General features: G+C 47.4%; 2 protein-coding genes across 3 annotated transcripts in view; one reads left to right on the top strand and one right to left on the bottom strand.

The window, feature by feature from the left end:
* The window catches only part of CDCA7L (cell division cycle associated 7 like), a 33,001-nt gene extending 27,814 nt beyond the window's left edge, over positions 1–5,187 (top strand). For both annotated transcript variants that reach the window (XM_081102596.1, XM_081102595.1), the window contains exons 5-10: positions 403–474; positions 570–740; positions 1,322–1,447; positions 2,240–2,389; positions 3,252–3,388; positions 3,818–5,187. In XM_081102596.1, the coding sequence (XP_080958722.1) occupies positions 403–474; positions 570–740; positions 1,322–1,447; positions 2,240–2,389; positions 3,252–3,388; positions 3,818–3,848 (687 nt within the window). In that variant the 3' untranslated portion in view covers positions 3,849–5,187. The remainder of the gene's footprint in view (positions 1–402; positions 475–569; positions 741–1,321; positions 1,448–2,239; positions 2,390–3,251; positions 3,389–3,817) is intronic.
* Positions 3,986–17,094, bottom strand: part of DNAH11 (dynein axonemal heavy chain 11) — a 195,230-nt gene continuing 182,121 nt past the window's right edge. Inside the window, exons 74-80 of the mRNA XM_081102597.1 lie at positions 15,866–15,985; positions 11,741–11,986; positions 9,646–9,828; positions 9,455–9,570; positions 7,216–7,328; positions 6,568–6,708; positions 3,986–5,101 (exon numbers count right to left, since the gene is read on the bottom strand). Coding sequence (XP_080958723.1) covers positions 4,854–5,101; positions 6,568–6,708; positions 7,216–7,328; positions 9,455–9,570; positions 9,646–9,828; positions 11,741–11,986; positions 15,866–15,985 — 1,167 coding nt within the window. The 3' untranslated portion in view covers positions 3,986–4,853. The remainder of the gene's footprint in view (positions 5,102–6,567; positions 6,709–7,215; positions 7,329–9,454; positions 9,571–9,645; positions 9,829–11,740; positions 11,987–15,865; positions 15,986–17,094) is intronic.

Here is a 17,094-nt window from a genome sequence, read left to right as displayed (position 1 = left end):
CTCACCTGTCCCCACGAACATCTTTACATGTGAGGTTAAAGCAGTGGTTCTCAACCTTCTGGCCCTTTAAATACAGTTCCTCATGTTGTGACCCAAGCATAAAATTATTTTCGTTGCTACTACATAACTGTCATGTTGCTACTGTTATGAATCGCAATGTAAATATCTGATAGGCAGGATGGTCTTAGGCGACCCCTGGGAAAGGGTCGTTCGACCGCCAAAGGGGTCGCGACCCACAGGTTGAGAACCGCTGGGTTAGAGGGGTAACAACTGTTAAGATCTTACGTAAACTACGTTAGTCAGGTTTCTCACGGCTGCAGAACTGAAGACTCGTGATAAGGTGCTGGGTGAACGAGAATTGGGAATACTTATGTGCCACCCTTTCTTTGTTCCGAACTCCAGCTTGCTCGGTTACTGGCGGAATTGAACTCGGTGCCTGATTTCTTCCCAGTGCGAACCCCGAGCTCGGCTTCCGTAAGTGGCGCTCCTTTTCATTATTTATTCCGACTGCCCGGCGGCTTGTATTCCAGAAGGCACCCAGCTGCACACGCCTATGCTCTTGCTTTCAGAAGAAGAAAACCGTGAGGCGGGCCTTCTCGGAGGGGCAGGTCCCCAGGCGCACGAACCCCACCCGGAGCGCGCGGCCGCCTGAGAAGTTCGCCCTGGAGAAGTTCACGGTCTCCGCCGCCCAGTTTGCAGAAGAGTTTTACCGCTTCAGGAGAAGGAAGACAATTAGTGGGGTATTTTTTGACCTTAGTAAACAAGCTACTTTGTCTAAGCCAGCGGTCCGCTAACACAGGTGTTCACCATAGTCGCTCCAGGCGATCTGCAGCAGCGGAGAGTTGGCAGTTTATGAATTCCCAGGTGGTTCTCCTGCTAAAGGCGGCGCCTGGGAGAGCTCTGGAAGCCTCGGGGAGGAGCGTGTGGCTCAGAGCCCCAGCTGGACCTCCGGTGGCCGCAGCGCAGGCCTGGCCAAGGCTCTGGCCTGCTTTGGGGTTTTGCTTGGGGGAAAGGAAAGAGAGTCTTCCTAGCCTCTGTTTTAGGACTGAGGCATTTCAGGTGCCTTCAGGCAGGAGGGAGGAACTCTGGACTCTTCCCATTGGTGGGCTTGGCTGTTCATTGTGGTTAACAACCTCCCTGTCCTCGGAGTTGCCATGGAAGGAGCTTGACATGCCTCAGTGAATGAAGATTTCAGGAGAACAGAGGAGGGGCACAGTTAACACTAATGAATGGTGTTAGAACTCTGAGAGTATGAAATTTAAGAAAAAATGTAACCCCTCAGCATATCTAACGCCGGCTTCCGCTCCGTCTCCTCCCACAGGGGAGGTGCCAGGGCTACCGGCGGCGGCACCGCGTATCTTCCTTTCGGCCCGTGGAGGACATCACTGAAGAGGACTTGGACAATGTCGCCATAACTGTCCGAGATAAAATCTATGATAAAGTTCTGGTAAGTTAGATAGGATGACGGGGCACATGACTAGGGATTCTCACTGGGACGCCAAGGCACTAGGATTTGAAATCCTGCATTGTTTGTGCACTGCGTTTGGGCGTACACCCCGGACCCTCTCCGCAGGGCTCCGCGTGGGCTCTGAATTGGAGGGTCAGCTGTAACCGGGGAAGGGGAGGCGTTTCAGAGCAGGACTTCTCATCAGAGGAGAGGTTTGTGTGGAGGGAGGCAGGGGTATTGTTTAGAAAAACATTTATTTATAGTTGTTCTATTTTGAACATATACCTTTTTATGTTTTAAACATTGAAAAATATAATGTGCTTTTTGGTTCATATAACCATAGAAACTAAAGTTCGAGAGACTCTTGGGTAGGCGGTGGGTTAAAAGTTCCTCTCAGTGGTGAGCTTTGTGGTGTCTGACACCTTGTAGATTGGGGATGGGACACGGTCGCAGGCAGTATTAACCTGTGAGGCTTTCCCAGTCACCAGGAGCCAGGTCGGAGCTGAGGGATGCTGTCGGGGCGCATGGCACTCGTCGTCACCTGTCCCCCTTCGTGGGCCCTGCCCCTCCCGCTTCTCTGATCATTTCATTCTCCCAGGCTCCCTGCTCCGTCTCATCTGCCCTAATATGCTTCTCTGGCCCCAGAACTAAAAGTGCTGATAGGCTACCGAGGGTGCCATGGTCTCCTTGCCTCTAGGAGAGGGGCAAGTGCAGCTTGTGCACAGCAGCATGGGGCCCTGTGGACATCACCCTGGGAATCCGTGCTCAGCCCTCACCACCTTCTCCCCTCAGGGTAACACGTGCCATCAGTGTCGGCAGAAGACCATCGACACCAAGACGGTGTGTCGGAACCGGAGCTGCGGCGGCGTGCGGGGGCAGTTTTGTGGGCCGTGCCTGCGGAATCGCTACGGGGAGGACGTGAGATCGGCGCTGCTGGACCCGGTAGGAGCAGCGTGCGCGTTTGACATGAGTGGTATTGGGGACGGGGAGCTTGCCAGTGGGGCTCCCTGGGCCCTTTGCCGGGGACCAGTAGCTGCAGAGCCCTGAACCCTCTCCGTTCTCTCTGCATCTTAAGATGCGGGGAGAAATGAATAGGGTTTCCTTCTGGAAAGGGAGCAGCAGGCTGACCAGTGGATAGGATAGGAGACAAGGCTGCACTGGGCTTTCCAGGGTCAGCTCGAGCTTTCTTACAGGAGTCGGGTTCAGCGAGGCACTGCTTTCTGTGTGCCTGGCCCTGCTCTAAGGTTTTACCTCAGTTAATGCAGCTGACTTTATTTTGGTTGTTAACTCATTTACCCTTATGAAGTAGGTCTGTAACCTCCCTATGCCTGGGTTCCTTCTGTAAAATGAGTAGCGTGGTTGGTACGTCTGACCTGGAATCTGGGGGTTCTGTGCTCTTACCCTCTTGTACGGCAGTCATAGGGGTAGATACACCGTCATACCGTCCCTAATTGGCAGATGACTATAAACTGCCACTCAAGTGATGTGATTTAACAACAGGCACACAGATGGGAAGTGGAAACACGAGCATTCACACCCAGCTCTCACTGGTCTTTTTCACCAGAGTCTATGGTTATGCTAGCTGGCCTGTCTAAAACCAACATCTTTCAGTGTTTCTCCATATGTGATGTTGGGTGATCAAACTTCCTGGGCCTTTTTGAGAGGAAGGAGACAGGTTAGATCATCCTCCCCCCCCCCGGTGACAAGTATGAAAGGGTAGCAGGTGACTAAAGCCTGGAGGAGAGGCCCGCTGAGCCAGGCCTGACACCACGGGGACGCCTGCCATCATGTCATCTCCTCCTAGGGCTGGATGTGCCCTCCCTGCCGGGGGATCTGCAACTGCAGTTACTGTCGGAGGCGCGATGGCCGCTGTGCCACAGGGATCCTCATTCATCTGGCCAAGTTTTACGGTTATAACAACGTCAAGGAGTATCTGGAGAGGTGAGTCTCACAAGTCAAAACAGGTGGCAGACACTCGAGGCAGGTTGTGGTTGCCTCGTTTCAGGCTGATTCTTACAATCCACCTGGGATGTAGCTCTGTGCATTGGAGAGACTCGGGCCTGATGTTTTCCCTGTTAGGAAATGTCCTTCTTTGCTAGGATTTTCAACGTGGGGCTACCTATGTAATACAGAAGGGAGTGGATGAGGCAGCCTTGACCCTACTGGGTAGAGAGGAGAGGTTTGGGGGATGTAGGACGAGGAGATGGAATTGTGGTTCCCAATAAACTTGAAAAGCACAGTTTCAGAATGAGACGAACCCTAGCTGAGGCCTGCCTCCAATGAAGCAGGAGTCAGGCCTGCTCGGGGCTTTGTGCTCCTCCCCCTCCTATTAATTCCTTCTCACACTAACATGCCCTTTCCTTTTCTCAGCTTACAGAAGCAGCTGGTAGAAGATAATTAGGAGGAGGAAGAACCACCAGCCAACTCACCTTCGTGTATTCCAGCAAGACATGCCCTATGTACCATTTGTGCCTATGATGTCTTACAGTTGTGTTTTTATAAAGAAATTCTTTGTAGATCTAAATACTACTTTTTGTTAAGATTGTTTATATGCTTACAAAGATATCTCAGGAAGACAGCTAAGCACCTTGAGGAAATCTTATATACACAGGTGATTAGAAAGCAGTTACAGCGCAGGTAAGTTCCAGAGAAAACATTGTATAAGGAGCTCTTGCCTTAGACACTGTTTACAGATGCTGCCTTGACCTTTTACCTCCCAGTTAGTAACTCTAGGCCAAGTTGTTACAGCACCTTTAGTTTACCTTATCCTGACCAATCGTTCAAACCACCTAGTGTAACCTGCTCTGGGTGATTGGAAATTTCTATTGCAGAATGTTCCCCTAAATTACAAAGTGCAATTAACCGCAGATGAGAGTACTAGAGTTTTCTGTTTTATTAAAACTTGAATGAACAAAAAGTGGACTGTCACGTTACCGACACTGGAGGCCTCGTAACGTCCGCCTCTTCATTCAGGATTGCCTGCTGCCGGTTGCTTCTATATTTTAAGAGAATGTAAGAGCTAATTTTTAATTTAAAAAAGATTTTGTTTACTTATCTTACAAGAACTAAAATCCCACTTACTGACCAGGAGTCTTCCAACCCCTTTTGTTTTTGAGGTGGTATTTTCACTGGGAGCTTCCTGAAAATGGGAGAGACACTGTTCTGGGGAAAGCTAAAAATTCATGAACACGTTCTGACTAGGTTTCCAGTAATGCTTCCTACGTTTGCCTCTTTTTCCTCCCCACTTTTTAAGGATGGTGTTTAAGAAAAGTTAATGCACAGTTACTTAAAAGTTACAGAAGCTGGAATGTTTTATGCCTCTCAGTAGAATAAACGTGCAGGAGAACAGCGCAATGACAATGAAAAATCCTCACTGTTCGCCCGGCCTGGAGGAGTGAGGTCCCATCTACGCCTCCAGCAGCAGAGCCACGCCTGCCAGCACCCACTTGGCCGTCTTCTCTTTGCTCCTCAACCTGAAGGTCCAGATGTAGTGGGGGCCCCTCGTTTTGGTTTTGTACACAGGGCACTCATAGGTGTGTTTGGTTTCCTGTCTGTCCGTGGGTATGGCTTTTGCAAAGATGACTGGCATCGCCGACGTCAGCTCCTTGAGGCGGGCTTCCGCAATGGTTCCGGCCTGGGTGTCCCATCTGGCTCCTGCAGCAAAGAGAACGCAGGGTGGGACGTGTTGGGCCGCGTCTTGTCATGGGTGCAGGCAATAAACGTTCCGGTTTTGTCACGCTGCTGCTTGTTGGTGACTTTCTGACAGCTGGGCCAGGACTGAGGTACGAGAGGGAGGGTAAGATCCCTGCTAGCCATGTGCCACACACACACGGTAAGCAGATCATTCCTTGCTCCTGAGCTTAACACCTACACTCTAAGGAAAAGAAAATTTTATAAAAACAGATCCTATCACAATCCAGACACACTAAAGGAGTGGTTCTCAACCGTCTGGCCCTTTAAATACAGTTCCTCATGTTGTGACCCAACCATAACATTATTTTCGTTGCTACTTCAAAGCTGTAATGTTGCTACTGTTACGAATCGTCATGTCAATATCTGATATGCAGGATGGTCTTAGGCGACCCCTGTGAAAGGGTCGTTCGACCGCCAAAGGGGTCGCGACCTACAGGTTGAGAACCGCTGCACTAAAGCAAACTAGTCTGCCCTCCCTGTAAAAGTAACGTGCATTTGAATGCTACAGAGTAAAAGAAGCCTCCATCCAATTCACCACATTCTCTCCCCACGGCCCCTTACCTTACACCACCAGGTACCTCATTCCCATTACCTGCCCTCAAACACGTGTACGTGTGGCACTTGTAAAAAATAAAAAGGGGGGGCATTTTGGCCAAGACTAGGACAGGCATTTCTGAAAACGTTCTTCAGGTACAAATGCATAGCCAAATAAAATTAGAAAACATTGCATATTCCTCCCCTTAGAGCAGCGGTTCTCAACCTGTGGGTCGCAACCCCTTTGGGGGTCGAACGACCCTTTCACAGGGGTCGCCTAAGACCATCAGAAAATACATATATAATTACATATTGTTTTTGTGATAAATTACTATGCTTTAATTATGTTCAGTTTGTAACAATGAAAATACATCCTGCAGATCAGTTATTTACATTACGATTCATAACAGTAGCAAAATTATAGTTATGAAGTAGCAACGAAAATAATTTTATGGTTGGGGGTCACCACAACATGAGGAACTGTATTAAAGGGTCGCGGCATTAGGAAGGTTGAGAACTACTGCCTTAGAGGTTTACAATGTGCATCAGCTCTTTTAGAGGCTCGGAGAAGTCGTGCAGTAAAAAAGTGGTAGGAGAAAGATTGTGAATTGATTATATTGAAAAGCAAAATGACTTCAATTCAGTGTAGGTTGTAAATGATCCTGTGGTGTTAACATTAGATACATGCGCAAATCTAAGTGAAAGCCGTCACCCCAGATGCCTTAAAATATGGCTCACGTTGGATACACATCTTGGCATTTAATTTTTTAAAAAGCAAGAAATGAGGAAAATACCCACTAACGCGAGCAAATACTGAGAAAGAGTAAATGAAGGGCAAATACTGACTTGAGTGAGGAACAAAGCTCACTCCTTCCTTGCATAGCCTTCCCTACCTTCCATGAAGAGCCCGTGCAGATATGCGCCTTCCCTTGGGGGGTGGCCATAGTCGTCCTTGTTTTTTTTGGTCACGTCAACCGTCAGGCACATTTTATCGAGCGGCCACGCGTTTTTTCGAGCCGTGGTCTGCATGATTGCTGTGGGAGGGGAAGGCACAGAATGAACGAATGGTGTCAAGTTGTCCGTAAGGTTCCCAGGAGCCACCAGCAAGCTGAGCATCTCCTGAGGCTGCCCTGGCGCCGCCCAGTGTCGCTGGGCTCTGTCTATTTGCATGGCCACATGAGAGCCAGGGCTGGTACACGAAGGCCTGCAGGACAACCTCGCAGCTTTTGGAAATGCGCTTTTACTGGAACAGCCGCGCCCATTGGGTCAGTACTGCCTGGTTGCTTGGGCACTGTCGTGGCAGAGACTGTGTGGCCCTTGGCAGGAAACGATTGCTAGAAGGAACCACATCCCACCTCACTTGGCTGCTCCTGGGCCTCCTTCCCTGTGCTGCTGTTCTCCTGCCCGGAGCGCCATTTCCTCTGTCGCTCCTGCACCTTTTCTGTCATGGCTACCGCGTGAGGCATGGTGAGCAGGGCGGGGAAGGCTGCCCATGGCGGGATTTCTGCGGGGGGTGCGGTTCTGTGAGCAGCAGACCTTACCAGTTAAGAAGGACTGAGGGTTGAAGAGGCCAGAAAGCCACACCACAGCTGGGAGGGCGAGATCTTGTGTCCAAGTGTCCAGTTCTCGGCATCGCAAGAGGAGGTCATTAAACCTGGTTCATAGAAGGTAGGAAGAAATCGGCTTGCTTTTTATTTTTAGTAAGACAGACATGTCTCAGTAAGATTAAGTCAGTCAACTGTGGGGAGGAGTGGGTGGTGGTAGCAAGGTACCCCACTCAGAACCAGTGAAAGCCTTACCTGATGATTTGCAGACTGCTGTCCCTTTAAAGGGGCTAGATTTTTTCCAGCAGAGATTGCGTATCTTAAACTGTTACTATTAGGGAAAGAAACACCGGGGAATATGGAAAATTTGTCTCCATTACCCAGCAGTCAGTTAGCTCCTCTCAGTGCTATGTGGTGACTGTACACAGGTGATCTGTGAGATCTGGGCTGACAGGTGCCGACATGGAGCAGGGAGGTACATGCAGGGTGCGTAGGAAGACACGGGAGGGACCCCTCACATGTGTCCGGGTGGGGAGGGGAAGGCTGCGATGATTGTTACTAGACACGTGTTGCTGGGAAAGGCAGAGAGAGGAGTGGAGCATTTGACAACAGCCTTCCCACATGTGATAATTACCGGAAAGCAGGAAAGGTTATTGTAAAGTTGTTTCATCCATCACATGCCTGGGGTTTGAGAAACTGCTGTTTTTACTCAGGTCCTTGCCTCTCAGCAGCAGTTATGCAAGGGAGGAAGTACCTGCAGTTTACCTCCGAGGAAGCATGAACGTCTTTGATAAAATTAGGAGGCACGTGAAACCTTGAGTTGGAGGATTAGGGAATGTTAGAGATGGTGGGGAAACAGCACAGAAAAGCCAGCAATGCAGTTCTCCAGGGTGAGGGCCACTCCAGTTGGCCCTGGATTTTTCTGGGACCTGGTTTGGCGCAGAGCTGCAAGGGAGGCAGGGCCGAACGGGAATCCTCCCCACGAACCCCCTGCAGGAAAGGTCTGCCTGAGACGTGGGGCACCAGGAGGAAAATTCCCGCTAGCTGAGAACACGGCCTAGTGCCCTGCCCCATGTTAAAACCCCGGATGGAGGGAAAACATCCTTGAGGCCCTATAACACAGGAAAAGGGCAACGGATGGGGAAAGCAGGGATGGAAAAAGACTGTAACAGGTTGCTGCAGAGGATAAATACTACAGCCAAACAATTTGCAGTAAGTTTTTTTTTTTTTTAAAGGGAGTGATTCCTTGTATAAACAAGGTCAAGGATTAGAAGTGATTGGGTAAGGAAAAGGAAATTAAATCGGAAGAGCTCAGAAGTAGAAAAAACTTGTAAAAATTGAAGCAAAAATGATGTAGCATAAGGTAGAACAATTTCAAAAAGCAAAAAATGGAAATAGAAATATTGAAAATAAGATGAAATTTGAAACAACAAATATTTACTAATAACCATCCTAGGAGATTTGAGTTCCAGCTCAGGCAGCTACCAACCACAGACCATTTGTAGCTCCTACTGGGGGGTTCTGGCCTGGAGCAAGCAAAGTCTGAAGCTGGAACTACCAGTGGCAGTGATGGCGAACCTTTTGAGCTCAGCATGTCAGCATTTTGAAAAACCCTAACTTAACTCTGGTGCCGTGTCACATATAGAAATTTTTTGATATCTGCAACCATAGTAAAACAAAGACTTATATTTTTGATATTTATTTTATATATTTAAATGCCATTTAACAAAGAAAAATCAACCCAAAAAATGAGTTCGTGTGTCACCTCTGATACGCGTGTCATAGGTTCGCCATCACTGACCTGTGGGTTGTTTAGTCATATAAGCCAATAAACTATTTTATTTAAAAACTGAAATTACGAGTCTATAATGACATGAGAGAAATTTCAAGTTGCCTCTCGTGGCCATAACAACAATTCCCCCAGTGTGGGAATTCTATTATCTGCATTTTTCAGGTGATAAAATGAGAAATCAGGTCAGATATTTTGTCCAGGCTCAAACAGCTAACAAGGAAGAGGTCGAATCTGAATATTGCTCTGATCTTGACTTTTAATCCATTTTTGCTTTTGAAGTAGGCAACACGTTAGGGAAACGCAATTGAAACTGGTGGTAGTTTGCACACTTACTGAGTTTAGTCTCAAAGCACAACCTATAGCTCTTTTGGGCTGAATACTTCAGAACAATGAACTAGCATGGAGGCAGACGAAGGCAGTGGGAGCCTGGACGGGGCAGCTTACCACTGGGCCAGGCCGTAGGTCGATGGGTAAGCCAGTTTGCTCCACGTGTCTGGCACCATGTCGTAACTCAGCGCGGACTGCTGGGCTTCCACTGCAGGTGTCGGCGTCAGCTCCCCCTTGCGCGGAGAAAGAGGCCGCCTCGTGACTACCTTCCGACGCGGGGAAGCCAGCTCTCACCCCCTTCAGCTTACCTTCAAGCCGAGGTCTAACTGCTGGAGTGACACGTGGATTTCCCGCAGGAGGAGGTTCATCCTCTCACATTCTTGGAAGCAAACAAGAACGTAGGGGCTTCTGTTTGAGGTTTTTTGCATGATCTCTGCCATGTTGAACTCTTCTGGGAGTTTCTCCAAGATGTCATCCAAGATGTTCTTCACCTTAAATCACGAACACACAAAGATTTAGCTCCTATTTCATTTTTGGTGACAGTGACTATATAGCTTTGTTTGCTGTTAAGTCCCAGAATATCTCATACAACTCTCCCAAAACACGAATGCATTTAAAAAATGCCTCCCACTCCCAGGAGGTGGGCATTCCCAGGAGTGGCAGTGCCAGCTGCCGCCAGTTCCCACCGGGAGGAGCTACTATTTGCAGTTCATACAGGATTAGCACTTAGGGAATAGAAGAACTGTTATCAACTACACTTCATTGGTACGTAAAAATGCAATCAGGAAGTAGAACCCCAATGTTTAGGCATATTACATTTTGTAATATGTTAATTCAAATACTCATTTGAAAAGTCACACAAACCAAAAATGTTGTTTAAGCTTGAGCTAATTCTGATGACTCTGATACTGCCCTCTAATATATCTTAAAATTTGGGGAACAATTTGGTCAACATTTTCAACAAGAAGGTCTCTATCTTCTCTTACTGTTGCCCTGAAGAAATGAAAGATTTAACATTGGAGACACGGATGTGTGTGTAGTTCTCCGAGGTGCGTATTTACTCTATCTAAGCCACTTTACCGAGCTGTGGAAAACCAACAAATACCTACAATGGACAGAAGACCTGAGTATTCAGCCTCAGACACTTTCCCTCTTTCCTTGATTTCTCAGATTACTGCCTAGGGTGCTGACACCATGCTTGCAATTTGCTTTAGCACTCTGGCAGGTAACTTGCCAGGTTCTGAAATCCTAAACTCATTTATAATAGCGGCAGAGAGTCTGAAACACAGGGTAGTCTGGAAGTTTGGTAAAAGAATGGCCTTTGGAATCAGCTCGAATTTGGTTTCCTTCACTGGCCCTTTTTAGCCGTTGGGCTTTGGGGTGTCGTGTAAGCTTATCTCTGAAATAAGGATCCGGATACTATCCTGAGCACTTTCTTTAGTGTCCTGAGTAAGCACTCAATGGATGGTTGTTGCTACAATCTTTTTGCCTATCTGGGGTGTTGAGGCATCTTTACCTCATTTGCTTTGCATTTTCTGGTTGAATGATCAGCTTCCTTGTTGGAAAGACTGAAATCCAAAAACTAGATGAAAACCTCGTCTACCTCCCTGCTTCTATTCACAACTATACCTTTCCCCAAATGGATGAATTTTTACCTTGTTCATTTTCTTTAAAAAAAAAAATCTAACATTCACATGGAAGCTGTTAGTATATAGAACACAATACCTACAACACATCCTATAGTTTCTAAATTACAAATAAGTTTCCCAACAAATGGCCTTATGGCAATAAGTAATTGAAAAACTTTAAGAAATAACACGGAAAGTTCCTGGGGCCTTGCTATAATACGATCTGATGGCTAGTCTGCTAACATTATGTCCTTTGCTCCAGCAATTCCACTTCTGAGTATGAGTATTATCAGTGGATATTTTGGGGAACCACCTTTGTTTATGGACAAAAGACTGTACAAGGTGTTCATGGCTGTGATATACATAATAGAGAAAAACTAGAAACAACCCAAATGTCCATCCTACACACGTTAACTGTACATTGGTCAGTGCACACATGGATGAAACGCACAAATGTAATGTGCAATGGAAGGAGCCACACATTGAGCACATGGCTGTATGGCTGTGTGTGTGTCTGAAGTTCAAACGCAGGCAAAGCAAACCTATGGTGATAGAGGTATGGAGAGCAAGGTTACCCCTGGGCTGGAGGGGAGGGTATATTGACCAGTAAGGAGCATGAGTAGCCTTCTGGAGTATTGGAAATACTCTGTATTTTGGTCTGGGTGGTTATACCGGTATATACCAAGGTAAAAACTCACGGAGTTGTACACCTGGGTCAGTGCACTGCACTGTGTATACATTAGGCCTCAATAGCAAAGACAAGAAAGACCCTCACCTTGTCTTCTGTGGACGGCTCCAGCTCCTGGCTGACGAGTGCTTTCCTGGGCTGCGTCTCCAGCAAAGTTCTGAAGAGAGTGTTGGATGTCACTGTCAGAAACTCTATTTCCGCGTTTGGGTGCAGGCCGTACAGCGTGGGGCTTTCTGGAGGAAGCGTCTCCTCGACGTACTGGTGGTAGCCGGAGTAATCTGATAGGTTAGGAGGCGCTGCAAAGCCTGGTGCCAGCAGAAGCTCATCTTCAATCTTCCACCACAAAGGAGAAATCGGTTATTCCACACAAAAGGGGCATCAATCAGCCCTGGCTGGTACAGCTCAGTGGGTAGCGCATCTTCCCACCCACTGAAGGGTTGCAGGTTCGATCCCCAGCCCTGGTCGGGGCTCATGGGAGGCAGCCAATCGATGTGTCTCTCTCATGGATGTTTCTCCCCTGCTCCCTCTCTCTAAAAAAAAAAATAACTGGGCATTCATCTTTGCTTCCTAAACACTGAGAAACTGCTAAGCAGTCCCAGTACACCACTGGATAGCAGGCTCTCTCAAAATATTTCGCAGCTCTTTCATAATTGACCATTCTGCTCTGTGGATGGCACCGAGATGACCTCTGGGTGAAGCATAGGCACTCCATCTTGTTCCCGTAAACCTCTATTTTGTAAAAACTGCTGTTTGAAATTTTCTACTAAACATAGATGGTCCTTTGCTCTGTGAATTAACTCTGCTATTCTTGGCTTCTGTAAACATGCTTGCTTGAATAATAGGGAAAATAAGCTCAATTATCTGGCCTTGCAAGCCGCTCTGCTGACAGAAGGGTCGGGTCCATCGCTGGTTACTCACATGCCAGGTGTCTTAGTTACCTGAATTGTGTTGTGCTTAAGGTTACTGAATGGTGCTATGCTCAAAGTTACAAGCTTCCTGCAAAATATCTCCCAGTACATAGGGCTCTTTGTAAAACCTGCAAAAGGTCCGGAAGCCCCATATTTAGGAGACAAAGAAACCGGGAGGGTATAAAGGGAAAGTTTCCTCCATGTTGCTTTGCTCAGACTCTGGAGATGACTCCTCTGAGACTACCTGCGTAATAAAGACTCCAAATTTGGCTTACTGATTAAGGCGTCCTCTGTTTAGCTCACTGATTTCCAATATAACATGGGGAGGAGTCCAAGGAACACACTTGAGGCCGATCCCTAAGAAGACTCAGTCTGAAGTTTGCTTGGGGCAGCAGGATACACACACAACCAGGGAACAGCTGAGCCGCCCTGTTTACTGGCCACGTGGACACATGCTTCCAGTCCTTGGTTCTCCCAACAGCCCCATTTTGCGTAACCTGCCCAGGCAGATGTTTGATGTTAATATTAACTCTGACTTCATTTCAGCTATGCTTTCCCAGGACACACACTTTTCATAGCCTCGCTTCAAATGACATGTTGCACATGAACTTTATGAACAGGGACTTGAGTTCTCCCTCTGCTTTCAGGACCCTGCAAAGGCTTCGTACTCAAGGAGCTCCGTGAACCCTGCTTCAGCCCAGGCCTGCCCCCTGCCCACTCCAGGGCGTTTATGAAAAGCTGCTTCCTGCTGATGGGCCTGGGTCGCAGAGCTCTCTCCACGTGGCATCTGTCTTGCACGTGTGTGTGTGTGTGGGGGGGGGGGGGGTTTGAAAAGACTGTTATGCCTGAAAGAATCAAGAGTTCTAAACAGACATTGCTCTCGAGAAGATGTTCAATACCATATTTAGGGAAATGCAAGTCAACACCACAACTCCATACACTTCACACGCACCAGGAAAAGGTAAAGGATATGGGCAGTAAACGTGTTGGCAAGAATGTGGAGAGAATACGGTCCTCATACGTGGCTGGTGGCTACAAAAAGGTGCAGCCACTTTTGGAAATCGAACCAGTGACCCTTTGGTGCACAGGATGATGCCCAAACAACCGAGCCACACCAGCCAAGGCTAATTTCACCAAAATAGTTTTTAAAATATGACAACTTTCAGGTAACTAAATACCTTATTTTGCAGAAGTAGTTTAATGTATTACTTGTATTGCATTGCCAAGTACATGCTGCACATGAGAGGATATTAATAATTTCCTAACTTTGAGACACTCTAAGGCTCACTGCCATCAGGGAACCCTCCCTGAGTGCAGATGCATTTATCCAACCAGGAACTCACCCATCCTAACAGGACAATGTCACAGAGTATTCTGAGCAGCATAACTTGAAACCCTGTGTCATTGGTTGCTTTCTGGGCATAGTCCAATCCAATGCAACCAAAGATACCCATTTCCAAATAAGTTAACCAATGTGAGAAGTGGCAAGAAGACCCCGGCAGGTGCTGAAGTGTTAGATCAAGTTCCCAATACTATAAACAGCATGAGCAGGAAACGTCTGCATGAGAACAGAATCACTGGGTCCTACAGCCTCTGCCACGGAGTCACCCTGGCTTGATCTTCCTTTGGTGAGTTGAACAGGTAGGTAGTACTGTCCAGAGAGGATGTGAGATTGCAGATGAAGCCTTCCCATCCTGAAAACCTCGCCAGATCTGCACCAAAATTTTTTAAAGGGCTAGCATACTCCTGGAATGCTCTCCCCCACCCCCCAGGCTCTATCGTCTGTATTTATTTTACAATTATTTGAATGGGAGTTCAGACTTGTGAAGGTTCATGGACGGTCTCGCTTGGCAACAGTAATTCGCTCCTTACCCTCAGGCCAGAGCCAGAGAGAAAACATCATTGTGAGCTTCTCACTCTGCCCCTGACCTCCACCATCATGCCAAGAAATCAGCCTCTGTAAAGGTCACGCTCTACCCCAGTTTATCTTTCCCGTCTCCATGGTAACCTGCTCCAGACCTCTTCTGAGGAGTCACTTGGGTTGTGTTAGATTGAAAGTGTCTCTCTGACCTGTGAAATTCTGCTCACTTGGAACTCAGGAAAGACCAGGAGACTCACCGGCAAGAGAAACTAACTTAAGGAATGGTCACATGGCAGGAAATTATCCCCCCCCCCCCCGCATTGTTCCCAAATTGTTTAACATGATGAAAAGTAGTAAAAAAGAACCTGTGCCCCATTTTCTAAATTAGACTGCAACACACCCTGTTTTCTAATACACAATTATTTCTCAAAGGGGACTCACGGAAGGTGATCGAAACTACAGAATGTTTTTATGAGACGCAGTCCTCAGAGAAATGATAAACAGGAGGTTGCTCAAACTGTTTTTAAAAAATGGCCCTGCTCTAAACACAGTTGGTGTCTTGTCCGACTGGGAGTCGAGATAACATGATGGAGCGCTTCCGGGGTTTCCAAGAAATAACCATGCGATGGCCATGAACTCGGAAACCATTTGAGAGAGAGAGCATGGGAGAAGTGTGGCCACCGCTCACGGCTACTTCACTGTGCGAAACAAGGACTGGGTCCTTTGGCCAGAAAGCACAGCCCTGGCCATGAACCACATGGGTGTTTGGTCTACACAGACCCAGGGTTAGAAAGATGAGAAATGGGCAGCGGGTGTCTCCTCTCTCAATGCCAGTACAGGCGTGCTCTTCCCATGTCTCACAGAAGGAAGAGCTGGGTTCCCCACCGCATTTCTCCTGAGCATGTGTTTAGTCAGGGGTTAGTGGTTAACATTTAGGAGACTCCCTGGCTTCTGTGACAGGGAAAGCGGTAAATTTCACTAATTTCAGAGTCCTCCAATTGAAATCAATACACCCGTCTTCAGGCTAGAGCGCTTGCCCATGTTCACTGAGCCACCTGGGGCCAACTACTGGCTCTCAGTCTTTTTGTCTATAAAATGGGGTAACTGCCAGTTCTGCACACCTCACCCGGCTATTCCAAAGGCCAGTGAGTCAGTGTGTGTGCGATTGCTTCCCCTGGGCACAGAAACCACCTGTCATAACACAGATTCTGATCCTCTATGTCCGGGATGCGGCCCAAGACCCTGCATTCCGAACACATTTCCAGCTCCCATGAAGGCGAGCCAGAATGCATTCACAAAAAGCCAGGAATCCTCAATAACATTTAAGAATTACTTATACAATGACATTTTCAGAGTTACATTGTAGCCTCCACATATATACCTCTGTGCAATAATAATTCTTACCAGAAGTTTCTCCTCAGTGAATTTTTAAAAATGTCTTACCAGAGATGGATTCATGAATTCCTCTAAATACACCCGACACAGCCTGCGATCCCAGTCATCTGTGATGTGGCCCCCATACATGATCTCACCAAAAAGATAGCGGAGGTCTTCCCATGGGACCTGGGGGGGAAGATCACGCAAATGTTCACTTCCAGGCCCAGGGCATCCCCATGTGTACACTTGGTACGTGACATGGGGGTGTCCTCCCAAGAAACACATTTTGAATAAGTGGTACCCAAAGTAAATGGCCTTAATATGGTATGTGATGATCAATATTCATCATTTTTTAAATCGATGAAATTAAAAAGTCCACATACAGACCTTGAGCATATTTTGACCCTTCTAATAAATATTTTCTGTTGATCTTAGCATGTTTTGTTTTAAATGTCACATGGATAGTGCTGGTGACGCTCGGCGCGAGGACAATGGCCGGGGATCCCCTTTGTTTTCCGGGCGCGGGGACCGTTAGTTCCACCGTGTCCCGGGGTGGGGAGGAGGGCGGGAGGGGGCGCCGGGACCCCGTGAAGGCGGGGAGAGCCTTCGCGTTCGCTCTTGCACTCGGGGAGTGAAACTGTGAGGATGACGCACAACTTCTCCGCCCCAGTGTTTGTGTTCCAGCTCTCGGGGTGCTCGGCGCCGGGGGCCGTTTGCTGGAAGTTGGAGCTGTCCTCCCGCAGAACCGGCACGGGGAGCAGGAGAGTAGACCCCTTCGCTACCAAGTTTATGCCTTAAAATACTTGAAGTCTGGCTTTTTGATATGCTCCCTCGGTAAATGTAAGAGTTTTCAAAATGCAAACCTGAAGCAATGGAACGTTTCTGTTTAAACTTTGTTTGCAACTCCTCGGATGAGAAGATTGAATTTATAGCTCAATGCACTATGGAGATTTTTTCAAATGAGGCAAATAAATTCTATATTGCGCTGTAAAAATAAATAAATAAATGTCACATGTAAAATTGCTTATTGTAATAGTTCTGGGCGGAAAATGAAATGGACCACTTAACACTTTTAATCAAGTCTTTCATAACTGTCCCCCATGAGGTTGACCAGTAGTTTTATCCTATTTCCAATGAGCCTTGTACATGATTGAGATAGAAATCAAGGGGAGAAAGAGAGGAGTTGACATGATATATATATATATATATATAGTATTTTTTCCTTTAGGGAGAGAGGAAGGGAGGAGAGTGAGAAACATCAATGTGAGAGCAACATCTATTGGCTGCCTCCTGCA

The sequence above is a fragment of the Myotis nattereri genome (assembly GCF_964212035.1).
Source record: "Myotis nattereri genome assembly, chromosome: 11".
In the NCBI taxonomy this organism is placed as follows: Eukaryota; Metazoa; Chordata; class Mammalia; order Chiroptera; family Vespertilionidae; genus Myotis; species Myotis nattereri.
This window is presented reverse-complemented; position numbering and strand designations above follow the sequence as displayed.